Source organism: Aquarana catesbeiana, linkage group LG06 (genome assembly GCF_042186555.1).
Source record: "Aquarana catesbeiana isolate 2022-GZ linkage group LG06, ASM4218655v1, whole genome shotgun sequence".
NCBI classification, from domain to species: domain Eukaryota; kingdom Metazoa; phylum Chordata; class Amphibia; order Anura; family Ranidae; genus Aquarana; species Aquarana catesbeiana.
Window position 1 is genome coordinate 314043118 of NC_133329.1, and position 27030 is coordinate 314070147.

At 42.7% G+C, this 27030-nt stretch overlaps 1 protein-coding gene across 2 annotated transcripts in view; it reads left to right on the forward strand.

The window, feature by feature from the left end:
• The window catches only part of ASB1 (ankyrin repeat and SOCS box containing 1), a 111850-nt gene that overhangs the window by 35859 nt on the left and 48961 nt on the right, over window positions 1-27030 (forward strand). For both annotated transcript variants that reach the window (XM_073633680.1, XM_073633681.1), the window contains exon 2: window positions 7274-7415. In XM_073633680.1, the coding sequence (XP_073489781.1) occupies window positions 7274-7415 (142 nt within the window). The remainder of the gene's footprint in view (window positions 1-7273; window positions 7416-27030) is intronic.

Consider the following 27030-nt stretch of genomic DNA (forward strand, 5'->3'; position numbering starts at 1 on the left):
CCTTTGTGCTGTCACATCCATATTCTGCTTTAAAAATATATTGTTTTCACTCTGGTTGATAGTGCTGCATATGTAAATCTCCTGTACATATTACTATCAGTGACTTCTCCTACCTTAGTCACTGCCTGAAGTGCTCTTATCTTTGCTGGATTTGTCTGAGGATGGGAACATGCTGCAGAGGAAAAGGGAAGGGAAGGGGAGAGAGAGGAGGGAAGACTGAGCAGCTACGCTCTGTGAAGTGAATTCTCGAAAAATGAGCCGACATCAATCAAGCAAAATTACAGGAAAGTGGGTTGATCCAGACGCCAGAGCCAGACCATTGTCGGTATTAAGCCTCATACACACGATCGGACTTTATACAAACTTTCCCATGGATTTCTGTACAAAGGGCATTGGCCGTGAACTTGTTAACCATACACACGGCAGGACTTTTTAGGCAACAAACACGAACGTAGTGACGTAAAAAAGGAGACCCAAATTGGGTAAAAGCTGCGCTTAGATAAAAAGAAAAAAGCTGCCAGCACCCTGAAAAAATCCTGTATCTGACTTCCAAAAGTATAATAAACAATAAAGTGCAGCGCTAATATGATATGTGAGAAGATACAATTGAGTTCCGCCAAGTGACATATAAAACAATTAGTGACAAAACATATTGCGAATACAAGTAAGAAACAAAACTGAAATCACAAGTGTATGTGAGAAAAATCCAAAAGTTCTTAATAAGTCCACAAATATATAAATAAAGAACACCCATCCAAGAGAGGTTGTGACGAAAGGTGCCTAGATGTGATCCACCAAAACGTGTATGAGTAGAGTCTGCTTACCAGACGGCGATGACTGCTATTATGGCAGTCTCGCCCAGCATAGGGATTATGGTCTCCCAAAACCCAAGGTACAATGCAGGATCAGTAGTTCTAATACTCCATCAAACCGGAAATACAAAAGAGAACACCAGAAGTGCTGGACCCCATTACAGGGATCGTACGAGCTCAAACAGGTTGTCAGGAACAGCTGATCCGAAGTTGAAACAGGATTCCGTCCACGTCATATAATTCAAACTTCCAGGGTGGCAATCAGGAATATTCCCTTCTGTTCACTACTCCGACAAAGCCGCTCAAAGCAAGTGATGAAGTGTTTAAGAGAAAAAGAGGCGCTTCATTGTGCAGTAGGTTTAAAATCCTTTTAATCCATACAATGGACAACTGACATCAAAGGCACAAGCAGAGCAGTTAAAAAACACACAGCCGTGGCCGAAACTGATCAGCTGGAAAGTGGTGACGTCAGGTCCTCAGGCTCCACCCAACGCTGCGTTTCTCTGTAAGAGGCATCGACTGGGAGAGGAGCCTCCTCTCCCAGTCGATGCCTCTTACAGAGAAACGCAGCGTTGGGTGGAGCCTGAGGACCTGACGTCACCACTTTCCAGCTGATCAGTTTCGGCCACGGCTGTGTGTTTTTTAACTGCTCTGCTTGTGCCTTTGATGTCAGTTGTCCATTGTATGGATTAAAAGGATTTTAAACCTACTGCACAATGAAGCGCCTCTTTTTCTCTTAAACACTTCATCACTTGCTTTGAGCGGCTTTGCCGGAGTAGTGAACAGAAGGGAATATTCCTGATTGCCACCCTGGAAGTTTGAATTATATGACGTGGACGGAATCCTGTTTCAACTTCGGATCAGCTGTTCCTGACAACCTGTTTGAGCTCGTACGATCCCTGTAATGGGGTCCAGCACTTCTGGTGTTCTCTTTTGTATTTCCGGTTTGATGGAGTATTAGAACTACTGATCCTGCATTGTACCTTGGGTTTTGGGAGACCATAATCCCTATGCTGGGCGAGACTGCCATAATAGCAGTCATCGCCGTCTGGTAAGCAGACTCTACTCATACACGTTTTGGTGGATCACATCTAGGCACCTTTCGTCACAACCTCTCTTGGATGGGTGTTCTTTATTTATATATTTGTGGACTTATTAAGAACTTTTGGATTTTTCTCACATACACTTGTGATTTCAGTTTTGTTTCTTACTTGTATTCGCAATATGTTTTGTCACTAATTGTTTTATATGTCACTTGGCGGAACTCAATTGTATCTTCTCACATATCATATTAGCGCTGCACTTTATTGTTTATTATACGAACGTAGTGACGTTTCAACGTACTGATGATACTTCAAAAGAGGACGTTCAATTCTCCGGCGCCACCCTTTGGTCAACTTCTGTATTGTTGTCTGATCTTATGCATTATAAAACAAACACAAACAGCACTGGTAAAAATGTGCTATACCATGAATATCCTAAATGTAAAGTGCTCTATGCAATACTGATAAGCTTAAATCCATAAATTACATGAGTAATGGATATTAATATACACTGAACGTTCTCCAAAAAACTTCATACATAAAGTGCAAATTCCAATGAGTCCGCAATCAGTATTGTCCAATTGCTAGTGAAATAGTAAATATATATTAAGTGCTGACAAAGTAAATATAGTGCTAATAAATCGTCCTAGATAAATAACAGCTGGGCTACTAGACAGTCTCACTAGAAGCAGACAGCATCTCTTCAGCATGCGCTGTCAATCCATCCCCATAGATGTTATGCAGTGATGTCTCTAATATAGGAGCCGATATAAAAGTTCTTGCAGATAGGTCATGTATTTGTGGATGTTGACCCCAAAAGAAAAGGAAAGGCAATATGGTGAAATATTGTAAAACTGTAAAACCACTTGCGCACCACAGCGCTACTCACAGACTCCCTGGTTGCAATCAGGCATATCAGAATACTTCCCCGATCGCCGATTGCAGCGTGCGTTCCACGGAAACAGGAAATGAGTCACTGGTTGGACGTGAGCCGGATGTTTCGTCAATGCGTTTCGCCCCTCCCCCAGGGCGTCATCAAAGACTTCATGTGTATGTGTTTGTTTTATAATTTTCAAGTACTAGTACTTTCTTACAGCAGCGGTAGCATATTTATTATTTTGGTTTATTGTCACTAGCGCTGCTCTATTCACTTATTATCTGATCTTATGCATTGGTTCTGAGCATGCGTGTTTGCACTTTGTTCTAAAGTTCGATGGTTTTGTGTACACACGATTGGACTTGCCGACGTCGGACTTTTGTTGCCACCAAGTTTGTCTGTTCGCGCAGCCAACATTTGTCCGGATGTTGCCTTAAAACAGCTAATTTGCATGTTTGTTGTCAAAAAGTCCGATGTGTGTGGGCCTTTACACTGTATGAAAGTCTGTAGACCCTCCCACAGGTATTTAGTTCGCTTTTAAACATAATGGGGGCACTTCTCAGAGTGCTGGAAGGATTTATAGATATCAGCAGCTCACAGAATAGATGTAAGCAAAAAAAAAAAGGAAACCCATATTTTTCTTTTAATAGCTGTATGTTGAGTTATTTTGAGGGGACAGCAAATTTACACTGTTATACAAGCTGTACACTCACTACTTTACATTGTAGCAAAGTGTCATTTCTTCAGTGTTGTCATGTGAAAAGATATAATAAAATACAATGGAACCTTGGTTAAAGAGTGACGCGGTTAACGAGCGTTTTGAAACACGAGCAACTTTTTTTTTTCTTTTTTTTAAATTCTGACTCGATTTGCGAGTGTTGTCTCACAAACTAGCAGAATTCAAGCTAATGAGGTGTGCGGTACCGCATTTGGCCAGAGGTGCGGGGGTGTCGGTGACACTCGGAAAGGTTTGGAGCCATTCGGAAATGCTCGGAATCACTCAAACACTAGAAGTCAATGCGGAACAAATTATCTTCCTTTCCATTGACTTCTATGGGGAAACTCGCTTTGCTATGCGAGTGCTTTGGATTACAAGCATTTTCTTGGAACGGATTATGCTCGTAATCCAAGGTTCCACTGTATTTACAAAAATGTGAGGGGTGTATTCACTTCTGTGAGATACTGTGTGTAATTAATAAATATATAAAATTACACACAGTATCTCACAAAAGTGAGTACACCCCTTACATTTTTATCAATATTTCATTATATCTTTTCATGTGACAACACTGAAGAAATGACACTTTGCTACAATGTAAAGTAGTGAGTGTACAGCTTGTATAACAGTGTAAATTTGCTGTCCCCTCAAAATAACTCAGCACACAGCCATTAATGTCAAAACCGCTGGCAACAAAAGTGAGTACATCCCCTAAGTGAAAATGTCCAAATTGGACCCAAAGTGTCAATATTTTGTGTGGCCACCATTATTTTCCAGCACTGCCTTAACCCTCTTGGGCATGGAGTTCACCAGAACTTCACAGGTTGCCACTGGAGTCCTCTTCCACTCCTCCATGATCTCATCACGGAGCTGATGGATGTTAGAGACCTCTCGCTCCTCCACCTTCCGTTTCAGGATTTCCCCATGCTCAATAGGGTTTGGTTCTGGAGACATGCTTGGCCTGTCCATCACCTTTACCCTCAGCTTCTTTAGCAAGGCAGTGGTCGTCTTGGAGGTGTGTTTGGGTTCGTTATCATGTTGGAATACTGCCCTGTGGCCCAGTCTCCTAAGGGAGGGGATCATGCACTGCTTCAGTATGTCACAGTACATGTTGACATTCATGGTTCCCTCAATGAACTGTAGCTCCTCAGTGCCAGCAGCACTCATGCAGCCCCAGACTCAGCACACAGCCATTAATGTCAAAACCGCTGGCAACAAAAGTGAGTACATCCCCTAAGTGAAAATGTCCAAATTGGACCCAAAGTGTCAATATTTTGTGTGGCCACCATTATTTTCCAGCACTGCCTTAGCCCTCTTGGGCATGGAGTTCACCAGAACTTCACAGGTTGCCACTGGAGTCCTCTTCCACTCCTCCATGATGACATCACGGAGCTGGTGGATGTTAGAGACCTCCTCCAGTCTCCTAAGGGAGGGGATCATGCTCTGCTTCAGTATGTCACAGTACATGTTGACATTCATGGTTCCCTCAATGAACTGTAGCTCCCCAGTTCCAGCAGCACTTATGCAGCCCCAGTCCATGACACTCCCACCAACATGCTTGACTGTAGGCAAGGCACACTTATCCTTGTACGCCTTACCTGGTTGCCGCCACACACGCTTTAAACCATCTGAACCAAATAAGTTTACCTTGGTCTCATCAGACCACAGAACATGGTTCCAGTAATCCATGTCCTTAGTCTGCTTGTCTTCAGCAAACTGTTTGCGGGCTTTCTTGTGCATCATCTTTAGAAGAGGCTTCCTTCTGGGACGACAACCATGCAGACAAATTTGATGCAGTGTGCGGCGTATGGTCAGAGCATTGACAGACTGACCCCCCCACCCCTTCAAGCTCTGCAACAATGCTTGCAGCACTCATACTTTTATTTCCCAAGGACAAGCTCTGGATATGACGCGGAGCACGTGCACACAACTCCTTTGGTCGACCATAACGAGGCCTGTTCTGAGTGGAACCTGTCCTGTTAAACCGCTGTATGGTCTTGGCCACCGTCTTGGCAATCTTCTTACAGCCTAGGTCATCTATATGTAGAGCAACAAATCTTTTTTTTCAGATCCTCAGAGTTCTTTGTCATGAGGTGCCATGTTGGACTTTCAGTGACCAGTATGAGAGAGTGAGAGCGATAACACCAAACTTAACACACCTGCTCCTCAGTCACACCTGAGACCTTGTAACACTAACAAGTCACATGACACTGGGGAGGCAAAATGGCTAATTGTGCCCAATTTGGACATTTTCACTTAGGGGTGTACTCACTTTTGTTGCCAGCGGTTTAGACATTAATGGCTGTGTCTTGAGTTATTTTGAGGGGATAGCAAATTTACACTGTTATACAAGCTGTACACTCACCGCTTTACTTGTAGCAAAGTGTCATTTCTTCAGTGCTGTCACATGAAAAGATATAATAAAATATTTACAAAAATGTGAGGGGTGTACTCACTTTTGTGAGATACTGTATGCGTGTGTATATGTATGTATGTGTGTGTGTATATGTGTGTATATATATATATATATGTGTATATAGTGTGTGTGTATAGATAGATAGATAAATATAAACTATTAACACTTCTATTTCTGAAAGCATTCTTAATTTACAGCAATTTCTCACACTTGCCTAAAATGTTTGCACAGTACTGTATCCATGTATGTATGCATCCCTTTCCTCCATAGTATCTACTACACACCACAGAGACTACACCGCATTCTCACGGATAGGGAATATACGTTAGATCATCCTACTGGTCAACTGTGTTTGCTGAAATCAATACTAGGTTAAAGCAGTCCCTTCCGGAGGTACCGGAATTAGCATTAATGGGGGTTCACGATGGCGCACAGCGATCTCACCATAAAAAACTTCTGATTCCCTACCTCCTATTCTACCTCCTATTCTACGCAAAAAAAGAGTTTCTCCTAAAATGGATCTCACCATCTCCCCCATCCCTCTCCTCCTGGGAAGCACTGATTGACGCCGCCCTGCCTATGTACAGAATTACATATATGAATAGAGGATGTCAGTGGAAGTATGACAAGGTATGGGCCCCATGGACCTCTACCTCAAGCCCTTGAAGGCTGTTTACTTTGTCTTATTCATCTGCGCATTTCCCTTCTTTGCCTAAGTTCTGTGTTTGTTTTTAATTTCAACATATTCGGTAAGATCTATGTACTACTGGAAATACCTTTATTCTCTGTTTTATTGCTTAAGACCCCTTTCACACTGGGGCGGTTTGCAGGCGGTATTGCGCTAAAAATACCGCCTGCAAACCGCCCCTAAACAGCCTCCACTGTTTGTTCAGTGTGAAAGCCCGAGGGCTTTCACACTGAAGCGGTGCGCAGGCAGGACGGTGAAAAAAGTCCCGCAAACCGCTTTTTTGGAGCGGTGAAGGAGCGGTGTATTCACCGCTCCTTCTCTGCTCCTGCCCATTGAAATCAATGGGACAGCGCGGCTATACCGCGGCAATACCACGGCTATAGCCGCGCTGTACGAGGGATTTTAACCCTTTTTCGGCCGCCAGGGGGGGTTAAAACCGCACTGCTAGTGGCCGAATACCGCTGCAAGAACGACGGTACAGCAGCGCTAAAAATAGCGCTGTTGTACCGCCGACGCCCCCACCGCCCCAGTGTGAAAGGGGCCTAAGACTAATGTATACGGTTTTGTTTTGTCAGTCTGTATGCTGTGTTTACCTGATATGAGAACAATAAAGCACCTTTGATTGTTAAAAAAAATGTATGCATTACTTGATGCTCCTCATTTGAGGAGAAAAGTTTGTGTTTTTACTGTCTTCTATTAATCATTTGGGCCTTTTGCAGGACGCAACTTGAAAGCCTGGCTGCAGGACCAGTACTGTGACCATGAGCTGGAGCAGTGTCAGGACACACTGCTACATAATGCTGCCTGTGTGGGAGATATTGATACACTGAGGACACTATTGCAAGAGGAGAGGTTTCTAAGGTATGCCTGAGACAGTACAGACAAGTAAAATGAGCTGCCAGAGGATTTGTACACACTAGCTGTGTGGTTCCCCCTGCAAGACTGTGTATTTCTTTATTATTGGAATCTTAAGTTGAAGTTTGTTTCTGTGTTATTTATGGAGTTGATCCAGAATTCAAATAAAAAATAGCTCCAGGAATACCTTTTGCTGCCTAATTGCATTAGTAGATTGGATTAAGACTTGTTAGAATGTAGTAGTTATAGGTATTATTCTTTGTTTTTGTTCTTTTTACAAAAAAAGTATTAGCCTGGATCATTCTGAATTTTTGTGTTACTGGAGCCCCCTGAGGACACTATGCAAATACCAGTTCTTGTGTAGGCTTAGCCATGCCTCACACATGGCCTGGCAATTGGATGCATAAACACTGAACACTGTACTTCAAGGAGGCTTGGGAGTGTGCCAAAAAGTGAGCATGATGGTGAACCATAAACCACTATTAAAAGGGACATACATAAGTAGACCTGTACAGCACTCATGATGTATGTTTTACATTTACTTAAAAAGTGTGTTTTAGGGTCAGTGTTGATGGACCTTTCTGCTCTAGAACTGTTAATAGCCTCATACACTATATTACCAAAAGTATTGGGACGCCTGCCTTTACATGCTCATGAACTTTAATGGCATCCCAGTTTTCGTTCGTAGGGTTCAATAATGTGTTGGCCCACCCTTTACAGCTATAACAGCTTCAACCCTTGTGGACAGCCTTCCCAGAAGAGCTGCAGCTGTTATAGCTGCAAAGGGTTGGCCAGCACAATATTGAACCCTACAGGCGTCCCAATACTTTGGGTAATATAGTGTATAAGTCTGTGGGAATGCAGAAGCAGTCGAAGCAGGTTCGACAAGCTGATGTCAAAAGCACGCTGCATTTGCCCATCAAAGTCTGTTGACCCATGCCCTTACTGTTTCTGTCGGTGCAGTCTGTCTGATGGAGAACTATATCTACAGCAGTTGTTAAAAACTGGCCATACACTGCTCGCAATTTGGTCAGTGCAGCAGGGACTGGACTTGTTTCGATCAGCATGTGGCCATCCCTGCTTGACAAAAATCAACCATTTGAATGGTGGAAAGTGTATGTCAATCAGTGGCTGCAGCCACTGATCAGTGTATTCTTAGAGCGTCAGGTCCCACTGTCGGAAAACAATGTTCTGGCTGGGGGGAATCCTCCTTCCACCTTGGTAGTGTGAATGGAAGAATATGTTAGTTTTAAATGAACTGTCTATGGCCAGCTTTACCCTCTTATCTCAGTAGTGTCTGCAGGATACCTAACTACTCAGTCTAATGTACAGAGTCACTACAGGAAAACTTGTATGTGAAGTGGCAGGAAAAATTATGTGAATCCCTTGAATTTAACTGGTTTTCTGCAGTAATTTTGCCATAAAATGATGATCTGATCCTCATCTAAGTAATAACAATAGAAAAAACACAATGTACTTCAGTTGATAACACACAAGCAATTCTAATTTCTCATCTTTATTGAACACATCCGTTAAACATTCACAGTGCTGAAGGAAAAAGCTACTTTGATAAGACACTCAAAAATTTTAAGATTGTTTATAAGAAGCATCAGCTGATGTGATCCGTGCCTCCATAGAAACATAGAGTGGCGGCAGAAAAAAAGACCAAGAGGTTCATTGAGCCTGCCACATTTTTTTATATTTATACATGTTTTTGTTTCTTTTCTATTTTTCATTTTTTTTGTTTTGTTTTGTTTTGTTTTTTCCTTTTTGTCCGAGTATAGATCTGTGTTTGTCCCAAGCATGTTTGAATTTACTTACTGTTGACTGACTCACTGCCTCTGCTGAAAGTTTATTCCAAGCGTTTACTACTCTTTCAGTAAAATGAAGATACTTTCCTCCTGCTAGTTGAGGTTAAGTCCATGTGTATTAGATCTTGACCTCATACTGAAAATACTGCCCTACTGAGCTTTATCCGCCACCTTGATGTATTTAAAGGTTTCAGTCATGTCCCCCTTTTCCCTTCTTTCCTCCAGACTGTACATATTAAAGAGGAGGTCTGCCCACATCTAGAAAAATTAAAAGTCAGCAGCTACAAATACTGCAGCTACTGATTTTAATATATGGACACTTGCCTGTCCGGGGAGCCCGCGATGTCGGCACTGCAGCTGATCTTCAGAGCGACTGTCTGGTGCAGCCACAGCCATACTGCGCATGCGCGAAGCGTGCTGCGCTTTCCAATTGGCCGGCAGCAGAGGAAGGAGGAGGGGGCCGAACTTCTGTGAGACAGCGCAGCGGCCCCATCTCCCGGAAGGGGACCTGTCAAAAACAGATCCCTGTTCCCTCCCTCCCCCCTGAAAGGTGCCAAATGTGGCACCAAAGGGGGGAGGGAGATGAACAAGCAGAAGTTCCACTTTTGGGTGGAACTCCGCTTTAAGTCTATCCTCTGATATGTTTTATCCCTCAGACCTTTCACCATTTTTATTGCTATTCTCTGGACCCGCTCTATCTTATCAATATCTTTTTGTAAGTGCGGTTTCCAGAACCGGATGCAATATTCTAAATGTGGTCTAAAGATCTATATAGAGGAACCAGGACCTCCTTCCTCCTGCTGGTGCTCCCTCTAGTGATGCATCCTAGAATTCTATTCACTTTTCTCACTGCCTGGCCACAATGTTTGATCATTTTGCAGTCATCTGAAATAAGTACCCCCAAATCTTTTTTCTATGTAGTGCTGGCCAACACTGTACCCCCAAGAGGGTAATCTTTCAAGGCATTCTTTTTCCCTAGGTTATTATTTTACATTTAGAAACATTGAAAAGCAGTTTCCACTGCTTTGACCAATCTTCCATTGCCAAATCCTGTTCCATGTTACAGACACCTCCAGTGATATCAACCCTATTGTACAACTTTGTGCCATCAGCAAAAAGACATACCATACCTTTTAGTTATATAACTTACATATAGATTAAATAGAACAGGACCTAGTACAGAACCCTCTAGAGTATTTTATTCCCAGCTACCATGTAGGAAATATAATACCAAAGGAAAAGCCGCTTGCACCGGATAGGGTCCTAACTGGCCCCTATTAATACAGTAAACTAGCAAGTGGGTGTGGTGCTGCGCTAATCCAAATAGATGAATAGATACATAGATGAAGGGCGTACTGCAGTGCTAAACGTCTAAATGTGTATGAGGCTAGCCCCAAAACGTGGGCGTGGTGTGTATTCACAGTGAGTGCAATAATATAAAGTATTGTGAGGTCCAAATTATAGTAAAGTATAACTAATCTCAAAAAAGGTAAATCCAAATGTCCAGACTTGTGAAAAAATGCAATAACATCAACATAAACGATATAAAGCATGCAGTGTCAGACTTATCAAGTGGTGCATAAATAAGTATGTGGGTGGTGAAAAAATTGATACACCCAATTTACAAAAAGCAGAATAAGAAACGGGAAAATACAATGTTACACTGTACGTCCGGAGAGATCTCAAGGCGTATGACAATAGTCTAAAGTGTCCAGTGCAAACAATCAGTGCTCAAAAAGGCATACAAACATATATACAGTCCAGAAGAAGTGGCTTGTGCAGCAAAAAAATCTTCAATGACTCATCAGTCCTAAAAAGTGCCAAACACTGAGTGCAAACCGCAAACTTTCTTCAAAGACCAATCACTTGAATGGGTGGGGGATGTGAAGTGTATAGATCAGAGAGGGATACTCAGTCCTCTTCATGCAGCAATCCTACACTGGTAGGTAATGGCCCCTTACCTCATTATACTGAGGTTACAGCATAAATCAAACACCGCTCATATCAGCTCCTATGGGGGTTGGTTCTGGATCCCGGACTAGATCTCTGTATGCCCAAGATCCTCAAGGGGCAGGGCGGCCAAGAGAGGAAAGGGATGCCATATAGTGTAGTAATTTTTAAAACCAAGTATGCTTTATTAACAGTAAAAATAGTACTCACACAATGTATAGCAGAGAGCGCATGTAACCAGCGAGCAGCGAGCTCGTACACTTCTGACAGTGGAAGGTGCCTGTCCCGTCCCTACGCGTGGCATCACGTGACTTCATCAGGGAATGCTGGGAGGCACACAGACTTGTCTTTAAATAGATAAGGTTAAGTGAATGTACGGCGGCCATTTTCTCGAAGTCCAATGGGAAAATGCCATAGCGGCCATTTTCCCAGGGTTGCACGGAAGCTGCCATTTTAATGGTTATCAAAACACTGACAGTAACGTCAGTAGAGCTAATAGTCTGCGTCTGATGGATATGTCAGGCAATAACATGCTAAGGAGAGCTGCGGATGGAATTACTTGTGCAGTTAATAGGGAGGGGAAGACCTGGGTGCATGGCCAGATCCCCCCAGTGCCTACTTATAACCAAACAGTGACAGCCGGTATCATTAAAATAAGACACAGAAGTGTACGAGCTCGCTGCTCGTTGGTTACATGCGCTCTCTGCTATACGTTGTGTGAGTACTATTTTTACTGTTAATAAAGCATACTTGGTTTTAAAAATTACTACACTATATGGCATCCCTTTCCTCTCTTGGCCGCCTTGCCCCTTGAGGATCTTAGGCATACAGAGATCTAGTCCGGGATCCTTTTTGAGCACTGATTGTTTGCACTGGACACTTTAGACTATTGTCATACGCCTTGAGATCTCTCCGGACGTACAGTGTAACATTGTATTTTCCCGTTTCTTATTCTGCTTTTTGTAAATTGGGTGTATCAATTTTTTCACCACCCACATACTTATTTATGCACCACTTGATAAGTCTGGCACTGCATGCTTTATATCGTTTATGTTGATGTTATTGCATTTTTTCACAAGTCCGGACATTTGGATTTACCTTTTTTGAGATTAGTTATACTTTACTATAATTTGGACCTCACAATACTTAATATTATTGCACTCACAGTGAGTGCAATAATATAAAGTATTGTGAGGTCCAAATTATAGCCCTGCAGTACGCCCTTCATCTATGTATCTATTCATCTATTTGGATTAGTGCAGCACCACACCCTCTTGCTAGTACAGAACCCTGTTATACACCACTAGTGACGGATCTCAGGCTCTGTTCTAAATGAACACCATTTACAACCACACTCTCTGGTATCTATCCTTTAGCCAATTGTATATCCATGGAACCACCCAAGGGTTAAACATATACAATGCAATCTATCTCATCAGTTCCCGTCCTCACCCCTCCAATAGCGAAATAGAGAGAGGGGAGCGTGAACCACACAAAAGGAAAAAAAAAGGGGGAAAGAGGGGAAAAAAATTATAAAATCCAAAGAAAGAAAAAGAAGGGGAAAACATGGGGGGGGCTACGACAAATGTAAATATATAGAACTATCGGGGAGGTCCAAAAACTATAAGGTTAATCGATATTAATTAATAAGTCATACGTACATGATTTAACATCAGGGTCTGATATTATTTCATAATAATAGTTTAGTTTTCTTAAATTCAAACCATTTTGCCCATGTCTTAACCACTTGCCGACCGCTGCATGCTGATATATGTCGGCACAATGGCAGCAGTGGGCAAATGGGCATACCTGTACGTCCCCTTAAATTGGCAGGGCCAGCGCGTGCCGCGTACAGGGTGACCGTGCCCGGGGGACGGTCTCCCGGTGATCGTATCACGGAGCCGCAGAACAGGAAAATATAAACAAGGCATTTCCCCGTTCTGCCTTGTGTCATGACAGAGATCAATGCTTTGCACTGCAGTGAGTTGTAGTCCATCCCCCCCGCAGTTAGAATCACTACTTAGGACACACTTGACCCCTTCATCGCCCCCTAGTGGTTAACCCCTTCCCTGCCAGTGTCATTTACACAGTAATCAGTGCATTTTTATATCACTGACCAAAATAGTGTCAAAAGTGTCCGATGTGTCCGCCATAATGTCGCAGTCACGATAAAAATCGTAGATCGCCGCCACTACTAGTAAAAAAAAAATTAATAATAAAAATGCCATAAAACTATCCCCTATACCTTCTCGCAAACCAATCAATATACGCTTATTGCAATTTTTTTTTTTTTTTACAAAAAATATGTAGAAGAATACATATTGACCTAAACTGAGGAAAATTTTTTTATATTTATTTTATTTTTTTATTTTATTTCAGGTACTTATATAGCGCCGTCAATTTACGCAGCGCTTAACATTTACATTGTGCATTCACATCAGTCCCTACCCTCAAGGAGCTTACAATCTAAGGTCCCTAACTCACATTCATACATACTAGGGACAATTTTAGACAGGATCCAATTAGCCTACCAGCATGTCTTTGGAGTGTGGGAGGAAACCGGAGTACCCGGAGGAAACCCACGCAGACACAGGGAGAACATGCAAACTCCAGGCAGGTAGTGTCGTGGTTGGGATTCGAACCAGCGACCCTTCTTACTGCTAGGCGAAAGTGCTATCCACTACACCACTGTGCCACCACTTTTAGCAAAAAGTAAAAAAATATTGCTTTTTTTTTTTCAAAATGTTTGCTCTTTTTTTGTTTTATAGTGCAAAAAAAAACAAAAAACGCAGAGGTGATCAAATACCACCAAAAGAAAGCTCTATTTGTGGGGAAAAAAAGATGTCAATTTTGTTTGGGTGCAACGCCGCACAACCACGCAATTGTCAGTTAAAGCGACGCAGTGCCAAATCGCAAAAAGTGCTCTGGTCAGGAAGGGGGTAAAATCTTCTGGGGCTGAAGCGGTTAATATATGTCTTTAAATGATCAATTATCCTTCTTTTTAGGAGGGATTGCATTAACTTGACTACAACAGTTGTTAGATTCACTAAACTGTAATTGCCATCTTCTACCTTGCTGCCCTTTTTAGTACAATATTAGCTTTCTGCTAGTCATGGGGAACTTCTGTTAGAAGAGATTGAGGAACTTCTGTTAGAAGAGATTGATTTAAAAGATCTGTTAATGGTCCAGGAACTATATCTCGAAGTTCTTTTAGAACTCTGGGATGAATACCATCAGGACCCATTGCTATATTAAGCTTTAACCAAGCCAGATCCTCTGCTACCTCTGTCTCTATAAATCCTGAAAATGAACCATCATTACTGTAAAATACATCAGTCTGTCTGTCTAGCCAATCTGTCATCGTTTCTCATATCCACCAGATCTGGGGAAAATAAGCTTCTTACACCAAGTGTTGTAAGCAATATTTCTTTAATCGTACATCACGGGACACAGAGCCATAGTAGTTACTTTGTGGGTTATAGGCCATTGTCTAGGTGCTGGACACTGGCACACCCTAAACAGGAAGTTGCCTCCCTATATAACCTCTCCCATACCGGGAGTACCTCAGTTTTTTCGCCAGTGTCTATGGTGTTGGTCACGAGTAAAGATGTGCTGTGCTGAGCTCCACTGAAGCAATCCTTGCTGGGGCTAGCTATGCAACCGGATCCATTCAAAGTGTCTTTTAGGCCGAATTCATTGGTACCCGGGCCTCGTGGCGGAAGAAACAAGGTTTTGCCTGTAACGCTTCTCTTTTTAGAGAGAGAGCTGGACCCCGGGATCCAGTACTTTGGTATTTTCAGCCATAAAGTTTTACTGGCAGGGTGCTATTACGGGTCCAGGAGTGTGGGTCCCAGGTTCCTGAAGTTTAACGGAACTCACCTTGAAGATTGGGTCTGCTGGTTTTACCACAGAAAACCCTGCAGCGGGAAAGGTAAGTGGAGTTTTTCTAAGGAATTTTTAAATTTTTTTATGAACTGTCTCCTTTAAAAAAAAAAAAAAGTAAATGTTGTCATGCCTAAGAGTCACCACTGGGGGCTGTATAGAGCACGTACCTTCGCATGCTTTCCTCAGAGATCACGCTGTGTCAGGAAGCAGCAGGCTTTTTCCCCCGGCTAGCGAGCAGACCTCCGGTAATTTTTGTGGGGGTTTTTTCTCCACCAGACACCCCCCCACCTGGACAAACATCCCTTTTGGGCAATTCTGTAGGCTGAAAAAAACCTGCACCAAAAGAAGTGACTACGAAATGCAAGGGTCCATCCTAAAAAAGAAATTTTTCGAGAAAGGATACAAAGAACACCTGATAGAACAAGCCTTCTTAAAATACTGGTCACTCTATGATGAACACCCCACAGCTACCATGGTAACAACCTTCAAAAAAACAGAGAGGAAAAAGCAGACAATGAAGAATTCCATCAGATTTAGCACACAATATAACACCAAAGCCTTTGACATACAGAGAGCCATCCAGAAAAACTGGAACATTCTCAAGCAAGATCCCATCCTCAATTCAATCCTACCGTCCAAACCTGAAGTTGTATTCCGGAAAGCAAAAGACCTCAGAGGTCTAATAGCACCAAGCAGAGTACGCAAACCACTGAACCTAACCAAGACCCCTACAGGCCGCTGGACATCCCTGTTTGACCAGAAGGGTAACTACAAATGTGGAATCAGAAACTGTGGAGCTTGCCCCTTCATGGCACATAGAAAAAAAGAAGTCTCTGGAACAGACGGCCGAAACCATAAGATTGGCCAATTCATCAATTGCGGCACCCCCTATGTGATTTATGGCCTAATCTGCCCATGCGGGCTACTATATGTCGGACGTACAACACGTCCCTTGAGGACAAGGTTTAGCGAGCATAAATGCAGCATCATCAACAGCAATACACACCATCGGTCCATAAAAAATAAGAAAAACCAAAACTACTCAGTTCCCAGGCACTTCAGAGAACACCACAATGGAAACCCAACAGGTCTTAAAGTGTTTGGTATCGAAACCATCAAAAAAGACGATGATGCTGGGAGGAGATTCAGAAAACTCTGCAGACAAGAATCTTTCTGGATATTCTCCCTCGGGTCTATGGTTCCTGATGGATTGAATGAGGACTTGGAAATACATGGCATCATTTAGCTCCAGGTTTACATTGGCTTCCATCATCACCATTCCCCGCCCTGAGCACTTCCCACCCCCCCTGTTCCACTCTGTTCATCCCACCCCCCGCCAACTTGTCATTCCCATCTACTTTCAGTATGTACGAGTGATGGTGATGGTATTGATAATTCCATTATATAATAACGAATCTCCTATATATATGTGTGTATGTATGGATGTGTGTACATATATATATATTTGTATGTGTGTGTGTATATATATATATATATATATATATATACATATAATTTTCTCAATTCTTACCGTTTTTTGCCGTTATCACCACCACTTTCATTATTAATTATTAACATTTATAATAATGTTTCTATTTTTATTTTCCATTCTTCATTTTTTATATCAATTGATTTTTATTTTCATTTTTATTTATTTATATAATTATTATTTATTTTTATTTTTATTTTTATTTTTATTTTTATTTATTTTTTTTTTTTTCATTTTTATTTTTATTTTTATTTTTATTTTTATTTTTATTTTTATTTTTATTATTATTTTTTATTATTTTTTATTATTATTTTTATTTTTATTTTTATTTTCATTTTTATTTATCTAAATATTCCTATGTTTATTTATATTTATATTTATATTTATTGTCATTCTTTTGTTATTAATGCCATCACTATTATTCTCATTCTCATATTAATTTAATTTTCATCTCCATTTCATTTACATTTCAATAAATTCCATCCTCACCCTCCATACAACTGTATCCCAACACACATCCCCCCTCCCCATCCTGATGCTCCTGCACACCTGAGTCGCCTGAGCGTGTGTGTGTGTGTGTGCGTGTGTCTCCATCCGTCCCACACAACACACACCGGACCGGCTCACTCTCCGCCTGAGCTCCTTCCGTCTCCAGGCGCTGACAGGAGCCAGATCATGTGGCCGCCCTTGGAGCGCACAGCCACGCCCACCCGCCTGACGGCGTGCGTTCCACCGCTGGCCACACATACACCTTCCACTCATCCAATCCTCCTACAGCCCAAGCTCAGGCCCGCCCCCTCAACCGGCTCTATTAGAAGCTTTCCTCGTCTGCCATCCTCCTTCACCTGAGACTGAGTGACTGCTGCGGACACACACGGCTGCAGCATTCTCTCGTGAGACCTTCACCCTCCTCCATCCTCCATTTTTTGGACAGCATCCCACCAGGAGTTTTACAAGTCAAAAGATCTCCCCTCCACCCAGCCAGTGACAGGTTCACGCCACCCCATAACCATTTATCTACTAACTTAAAGGAGAACCTACACACCATCTACTATTACATAGAACGCTTGAACGTGGACTGGTATGGAACACAGAAAATCGCATCTTCCATTTCAGGCCGTTTTTTCCAACTAGCCATCAAGATGATGTACACACTTTTGGCCTACTGGCATATAGAGACTGCACTCTGGTTCTATAATAGGCTCTGATGAAGAGGTCATCCTCGAAACGCGTTAGCCAACTCTAAATACTTGCCTCAACATGGGCTCATGATATTCCTAACCCATTTTTAATTTTTCATGTTTTTTATATTTTGTCACCTGTTTGCATGATATGTAGTATTGGTATTATTCAACTGCTTTTATTTGTTCTTTATTTCCTCCGAAATAAATTTTATATGTTTTGATGTAAGCTTGATCACGCGCCCTTCATCCACCACTCTCCACTTAGCCTTACCTGACCACCCCGGGGTCACTCTCTGGGCAGCGGGACAAGCAATACCATCTCTTCAAGCTGTGCTACAGTTCACAATACTACCCTTTTCAAAACCAAATCAGACCCTCACAAGCGCAGGAGTAATTTTTCCTCATCCACAATCTATATCAACCCCTAGGGGTCTCCCGCAGCTGAGGTGAGGCCATCCCTACACGTCACATCTCCCCCTGGACGTGCATCGAGTTCAGCAGAACTTATAACTCAACAGGCCACAAAATATCATAAAAATATCATAATATTTGACCAACATGGTCCTATCTATTGAACAAAGAGAACTAAGACGGACCTCTCTGGCAAGAGGCTTCTCTAACAGCATTGAAGCGCATGAAATATGCAACAAACCGTCAGACACCACTACCAAACCAACAACCACTCCAAATAGGGAAGAACTCATGATAACACTTTTCTCCAAATTAAGAAACATTTTACAGAAAGAAATGATACAATGGTGGGACATTCTACTTTTAGAAAACTACATCAAAGCAAACCGTATACCAAGAGGTCTTAGACTAACCAAGACTTGCACCTGGCTAGATGACGATCTCAAGGATGCATGGGTCATCCAAATGAGAGAAGTAAACAAAAAATTACTTCTCTCAATCATCACCCAAAGAGAAAGGAACTTAATCAAAATCCGTAGTGATCTGAAAAATGTACAAGATGACCTGGCCCCCTACACAGATCTCCCAACTTTCGACGATTGGGACAAAAAGATCAATGACCAAATGGTAAGCTTCGAAACCAATCTTATCAGTAAGAAATCGGGTAAATTTGAGAGGGACAGACTTGACTACCTCTCTGGACGAGAATTTGAATGGAAAAAAACTTCAGATGCTAATGATGCACACCCCCAGAAACCTCCACCATTCTCTCAAAACAACATACGCCCCATAACCCCCCAACGCCACACGAAACTCAACACCAATAAAAGAAACACATATAAGCTGAGACCTTACAAAAGCTCCCAACCACAAAACCATTCAAACCATTCTTCCAAGAGAACAAATAAGGGGAACCCTTTGACCAATAAAGTTCCTCAGGTGTCAGCCCTCCCTCACCCCTCCTCTCACTATGATGGGAACCAAAACAGAAACAAATGGACTAAACCTCCGGACTCAAGAGTAGGCCTCACCCCAACATCAGGAGCTCAGGCCCAAAAAACAACAACAACAAAAACACCCACTAATGATCCACCTATCAGCACCACTGCCAATACGCACACAAATCACAATCCACCACCAGTGGCCATCACCACCGACCACCTCACCAAACAACAGGAGGCCAATTCATCGACTCAGCCAAAATCGATAGAAATTACATCACCATGCATTTTTTTAGGAGAAAGAGCTGTGGACAGTCTGAACCCCACAGCTCAACAACAAAAAATCCCTCTAGAACTCCCACAGAGGATGATAAGAAAAAGAGAAGATGGAGAAGAAGAGGACGACGAGGAGGACAGAAAAACAAAAAAAGGGAAAAGATAACTCCTACACACACCACAATCAAAATTTTCAATCTATCCAGTTCAGTCTTTGATGACACAGAACTAGATATTCTACGCAAGGGCCTTAATTTTGCTCCTAAAAATCCACCTAATCTCTTCGAGATCTTCGTAGACCTCAACAGGTACACAAGAAATCTCACTCTGAAAAGGTACTTCGCTCTCCAGAAATCGGCCCCTGAAGCATCATCCTCACTCACAAGTACTAGATCTGACAAAACTCCGTATATAGATAATGCACTCGAAAATCTTGAGAGCCTATACCAAGAAGGAGCTTGCGAGGACTATGAAATAGAACCAGAACTCCTAGCCCTTATGGAAAAACAGATCGTACACACAGAGTTCCAACCCAAGTCTTCGTTCCATCCCCACTGGGCAAAAGGAAAATACATTCCTATCTTTTATGAGATAGTGCTGGATGAAATTAAAAGTATTTGCCAGAACAATCACACCAACGGTAAATACACTAAAATCAGGAACAAAGACTCCGAAGTCTGCAAAGAAACCCTTAAGAACTTCCAAGACCGCGAAGACATCATTATTAGACAAGCTGACAAAGGCGGTGGTCTTGTAATTCAAAATAGAGACGACTATATGGCTGAGGCTCTAAGATTACTTGGAGACACCGAGACATATGAGAAACTCCCTGCTGACCCTCTACCATCCTTCTCCATCTCTCTGGAAATTCTACTAAAACAAGCTAAGGAGAACGGAGTCATCACAAAAAGTGAATTCCTCTTCTTGAACAAACAGCACCCACTCACCCCCCACTTCTACCATATCCCTAAGATCCACAAGAACCAGACACATCCACCAGGCAGACCCATCATTGCTGGTATTGACAGTTTAACCAGTAATCTAGCCTGCTATATAGACCATTTCCTACAAGACCTAGTATTACAACTCCCGTCTTACGTTAAAGATTCTGGTCATATGCTCGATATCCTCTCATCTGTTTCATGGCAACCGCAATACAAATGGCTTTCTCTTGACGTCTCATCTCTATACACCTCCATAGAACACAAATACGGTTTAGAAGCAGTGGAGTACTTTCTATCGAAAAGCGATACACACCCCCTACAGACTAAATTTCTCCTCGACTCCATAAAATTCTGCCTCACCCACAACTACTTTTCTTTTGTGGGTGAGTTCTTTCGTCAAACAAAAGGGACAGCTATGGGAGCAAAATTTGCTCCCAGCTACGCGAACCTATTCATGGGCCTATGGGAAGACTTGTCCATCTGGGCCAACAACCCCTTTAAGGATCAGCTTGCACTGTACACCAGATACATCGATGACATTCTGATCATCTGGAACGGATCGCATACAGATCTCAATAAATTTCTGGACCACTGCAACTCCAATCCCTTTGGCATCAACTTCACCCACGTAACTGATGATACATCACTTGTCTTCTTGGACCTCGATCTCTTTATCGACGAAGAAGGAATGATCACATCTAAAACCCACTTCAAACCTAGTGCAGGGAATTCCTACCTTCATGCCAAAAGCCACCATCATCCCAAGTGGATCCGCAACATCCCTTTTGGGCAATTCTGTAGGCTGAAAAAAACCTGCACCAAAAGAAGTGACTACGAAATGCAAGGGTCCATCCTAAAAAAGAAATTTTTCGAGAAAGGATACAAAGAACACCTGATAGAACAAGCCTTCTTAAAATACTGGTCACTCTATGATGAACACCCCACAGCTACCATGGTAACAACCTTCAAAAAAACAGAGAGGAAAAAGCAGACAATGAAGAATTCCATCAGATTTAGCACACAATATAACACCAAAGCCTTTGACATACAGAGAGCCATCCAGAAAAACTGGAACATTCTCAAGCAAGATCCCATCCTCAATTCAATCCTACCGTCCAAACCTGAAGTTGTATTCCGGAAAGCAAAAGACCTCAGAGGTCTAATAGCACCAAGCAGAGTACGCAAACCACTGAACCTAACCAAGACCCCTACAGGCCGCTGGACATCCCTGTTTGACCAGAAGGGTAACTACAAATGTGGAATCAGAAACTGTGGAGCTTGCCCCTTCATGGCACATAGAAAAAAAGAAGTCTCTGGAACAGACGGCCGAAACCATAAGATTGGCCAATTCATCAATTGCGGCACCCCCTATGTGATTTATGGCCTAATCTGCCCATGCGGGCTACTATATGTCGGACGTACAACACGTCCCTTGAGGACAAGGTTTAGCGAGCATAAATGCAGCATCATCAACAGCAATACACACCATCGGTCCATAAAAAATAAGAAAAACCAAAACTACTCAGTTCCCAGGCACTTCAGAGAACACCACAATGGAAACCCAACAGGTCTTAAAGTGTTTGGTATCGAAACCATCAAAAAAGACGATGATGCTGGGAGGAGATTCAGAAAACTCTGCAGACAAGAATCTTTCTGGATATTCTCCCTCGGGTCTATGGTTCCTGATGGATTGAATGAGGACTTGGAAATACATGGCATCATTTAGCTCCAGGTTTACATTGGCTTCCATCATCACCATTCCCCGCCCTGAGCACTTCCCACCCCCCCTGTTCCACTCTGTTCATCCCACCCCCCGCCAACTTGTCATTCCCATCTACTTTCAGTATGTACGAGTGATGGTGATGGTATTGATAATTCCATTATATAATAACGAATCTCCTATATATATGTGTGTATGTATGGATGTGTGTACATATATATATATTTGTATGTGTGTGTGTATATATATATATATATATATATATATATATATACATATAATTTTCTCAATTCTTACCGTTTTTTGCCGTTATCACCACCACTTTCATTATTAATTATTAACATTTATAATAATGTTTCTATTTTTATTTTCCATTCTTCATTTTTTATATCAATTGATTTTTATTTTCATTTTTATTTATTTATATAATTATTATTTATTTTTATTTTTATTTTTATTTTTATTTTTATTTATTTTTTTTTTTTTTTTTTTTCATTTTTATTTTTATTTTTATTTTTATTTTTATTTTTATTTTTATTTTTATTATTATTTTTTATTATTTTTTATTATTATTTTTATTTTTATTTTTATTTTCATTTTTATTTATCTAAATATTCCTATGTTTATTTATATTTATATTTATATTTATTGTCATTCTTTTGTTATTAATGCCATCACTATTATTCTCATTCTCATATTAATTTAATTTTCATCTCCATTTCATTTACATTTCAATAAATTCCATCCTCACCCTCCATACAACTGTATCCCAACACACATCCCCCCTCCCCATCCTGATGCTCCTGCACACCTGAGTCGCCTGAGCGTGTGTGTGTGTGTGTGCGTGTGTCTCCATCCGTCCCACACAACACACACCGGACCGGCTCACTCTCCGCCTGAGCTCCTTCCGTCTCCAGGCGCTGACAGGAGCCAGATCATGTGGCCGCCCTTGGAGCGCACAGCCACGCCCACCCGCCTGACGGCGTGCGTTCCACCGCTGGCCACACATACACCTTCCACTCATCCAATCCTCCTACAGCCCAAGCTCAGGCCCGCCCCCTCAACCGGCTCTATTAGAAGCTTTCCTCGTCTGCCATCCTCCTTCACCTGAGACTGAGTGACTGCTGCGGACACACACGGCTGCAGCATTCTCTCGTGAGACCTTCACCCTCCTCCATCCTCCATTTTTTGGACAGCATCCCACCAGGAGTTTTACAAGTCAAAAGATCTCCCCTCCACCCAGCCAGTGACAGGTTCACGCCACCCCATAACCATTTATCTACTAACTTAAAGGAGAACCTACACACCATCTACTATTACATAGAACGCTTGAACGTGGACTGGTATGGAACACAGAAAATCGCATCTTCCATTTCAGGCCGTTTTTTCCAACTAGCCATCAAGATGATGTACACACTTTTGGCCTACTGGCATATAGAGACTGCACTCTGGTTCTATAATAGGCTCTGATGAAGAGGTCATCCTCGAAACGCGTTAGCCAACTCTAAATACTTGCCTCAACATGGGCTCATGATATTCCTAACCCATTTTTAATTTTTCATGTTTTTTATATTTTGTCACCTGTTTGCATGATATGTAGTATTGGTATTATTCAACTGCTTTTATTTGTTCTTTATTTCCTCCGAAATAAATTTTATATGTTTTGATGTAAGCTTGATCACGCGCCCTTCATCCACCACTCTCCACAAAGCTCTCTCTCTCTGCCTGGAAAGGGGAAAGCTAAGAAACGATCGGCATGCCACTCCGTTTTCCTACCGCCCCAGCACGGCAGCTTGTCTAGATCTCCTGCTCGTCACCCCTATCTCACACACAAGCCGATCCCGCTGGATCGGAGGCCCGTGCTCACGTGGGAAAACTCTCTTTTGAAAGAGAGGAGGTTGCGCGATGGAGGGGGCGGAGCTTAGCGATGTGTTGGCGTCCTCCAACGTTCGGCATGGGAGTGTGTTTAACTGCTTGCCGCCCGCCCACTGTCAAATGACGGCGGGGCGTGCAGCTCTTGTTCTGGGACGCCGTCGTATGACAGTGGCCCATAACGGTCACGCTCGCGCGCCAGCCCGGGCACGCAGCGACCATGGCCACGCCGTGTTGCTAGGACACGGCGCGACCCCGATCTGTGTAAAGTGCCGCGTCCGTGGCTTTTTAACCATGTGATCGGCTGTGTCCAATCACAGCCGGTCACATGTAAACACGGAGATGCTGGTAATCGGCTCTCCTCACTTCACACTGACAGAGTGTGAGGAGAGGAGAGCAATCAGTGGCATTTCCTCACAGGGGGACATCTAGGGATGTAATCAGGGCACTGATCATCAGTGCCCTGATTACAATAAAGAAATAAAGTGAAACAAATGCCCACCAATGCCAGCATTTAGTGCCCACCAGTGGCAGCAATCAGTGCCCACCACTGCCCACAAGTGCCACAAATCAGTGCCCATTAGCCATGCCACTTAGTGCTGGCAATCATTGCCGCCTATGAATGCTCATCACTACTGTCCATCAATGCCCATCAGTGTCGCCCATCAGTGCCACCCATCAATGCCCAACGGTACCGCCTATCCATGCCGCCTATCAGTGCCCACCAGTGCCACCTATCAGTGCCACCTAACAGTGCTCATCAGTGCCACCTAACAGTGCCCATAAGTGCGGCATATTAGTGCCTCCTCATCAGTGCCCACCAGTTCAGCCTATCAGTGCCCATCGATGCCGCCTCATCAGTGAAGGTGAAACATTAGTTACAAAATTTACTGACAGAAAAAAAATGAAAAAACTTTTTTTTCCAAAATTTTTGGTCTTTTTTTTTTGTAAAAAAAAAAAAAAAACCCCAGCAGTAATTAAATACCACCAAAAGAAAGCTCTATTTGTGTGAAAAAAATAATAAAAAATTTGTTTGGGTACAGTGTAGCATGACCGCGCAATTGTCATTCGCTGAAAGCTGAAAAATGGCTTGGGTAGGAAGGGGGCGTTAGAGCCTGGTAGGCAAGTGGTTAAAAAAGCTCAATTTTTGCTGCTGCAAGTTGCCGAAGGGACACAAGAGCAAAGAGGTGCATGTAAGAGGTTTGGTGACACAGGCATTCCTATTGACACATTTACTATTCGCATCAGGCTGAGCGTTAATAGCATCGGCAGTGGCTGGACTATTGCTCAAAGCAGTGGATGCGATTCTTCTGGTAGCCCGATGCATAAATGCAGAGGTACTATGGTCAGAAGGGGAGGAGAAACACTCCAATAGAGGGCTAAAGGGATCTCCCTCGAGCTCTGAAAGCCTAAAACTCATCTCTACAATGGCATCCTCCCCTGAGAGGGGGTGGCTGGTCAGAGTAAGCCTTCAGGGGCCATGGAATGTTTGCAACCGTTTACAACACTGCAGCCCCTGCCTATATTTCTAAAAGGGTTTTTTTCCTCAGCCATGATAACATGGGAAAAAGGTTAGTGGTTTTAATCGCATCCCAGATTGGGATAAAATGCGACAGGTTCCATTCCATTACCCAAGGACCCTCAAACTGAGGCTCTGGGGGTGGGAGAAGATGTTTTCTCTCGGGGGACCATGAACAGTCTGATGACTCCTCTTCTGAGGGGTCATATGCGGAAGGATCAGCTTCACATTGTGGGTGCAATTCCTTACTGAAATCGGTCTGCCTCACCTTTTATGCTACCCTTAACTGAGTGTGCACTTCTTGTTTTGGGTTCACCTAAAGCCTTCCCAAGGCTGTGTATGCCTTTCCTGTCCATTCATTGTTGGGAAAGTTTATGTATTCTGATTGGGATCACCCAGGTAAGCATTTTTTCCCTCCTAAAAAGTTTTTCACACTTTATCCTGTGGAGGAAAAAACTTTAAAGGTGGAAGATACCAGCAATTGACGCTGCTATATCTTCTGATTAAAAGTTTGACTTGTCCAGCAGACAATGCTCAAATACTTAGGATCCAACGGATAAAGAGTTGGAATTCCTATTAAAGAAAAAAAAAAAACATATATTGTTTTCCTGACAGGTTGAGTAGGTCTTGGCCTGTGCTGACAGTAAGTGGTATATGTCAAAATCCTTGAGGGACCAGTTTAAACATGTGCTAAAGGTTATCCCGGTTCAGCAGGCCCAGGATCTGGCAAGCTCCTAGTAGCTTTATGTTGGCAATAGACGTTATGAGATATTCTATCTTCAGGCCTCACGCCTTTCGCTGGGCTGGTACATATGTATAGAATACTACGACACTACCTGCCTGGAGTTTGCATGTTCTCCCTGTACCTGCGTGGGTTTCTTCCGGGTACTCCGGTTTCCTCCCACACTCCAGAGACATGCTGGTAGGTTAATTGGCTTCTGTCCAAAATTGGCCCTAGTATATGAATGGGAGTTGGGGACCTTGGATTGTGGGCTCCTCGAGGGTAGGGACCGATGTGAGTGTGCTATGTATGTGTTGAGCGGTGCATAAAATTGACGGCGCAATATGGGTACCCTAAATAAATAGGTATAATTCTAGACACGTACCCACACTCAATCAGGTTGGCCTGGTGCCTTTATTCAACCTTACTAACTATGTAACCTATGGTTGAAAAATTGGTCAGCCAAAGCATCAAATAAAAAACAACTGCTGGCTGGTTTTCATTTTTGCGGTGAACGGCTGTTTGGGATATCTTGGATAATTCATCCAAAGAATTTCTATTGGAAAGGTACCCCTTTGCCATTTAAGAAAAGGAGTAAATATATTTCATTTAAACAAGCTCCTTCTCCAGTGCCAGGTGCATGTTCAAGAGGTAATCCTCAGGGTCAAGCCCAGGGACAAAAGAAACCTACAAACAAGATACTAATGCCTCCTTAGGAGAGGGTGCCCCTGCTCGTGGGGGGAGACTTCTGCAGTTCTCAAAGGTCTGGCAAAGAGAATGTCAAGACAGATGGGTGGCTTCTTCAATAGCTCTACAGTACAACCTGGGGTTTTAAAAATTCCCATCTCCTCGTTTTCTCAGATCAAACATTCCTAAAGATCCAGAGAAAAAAGTTCTG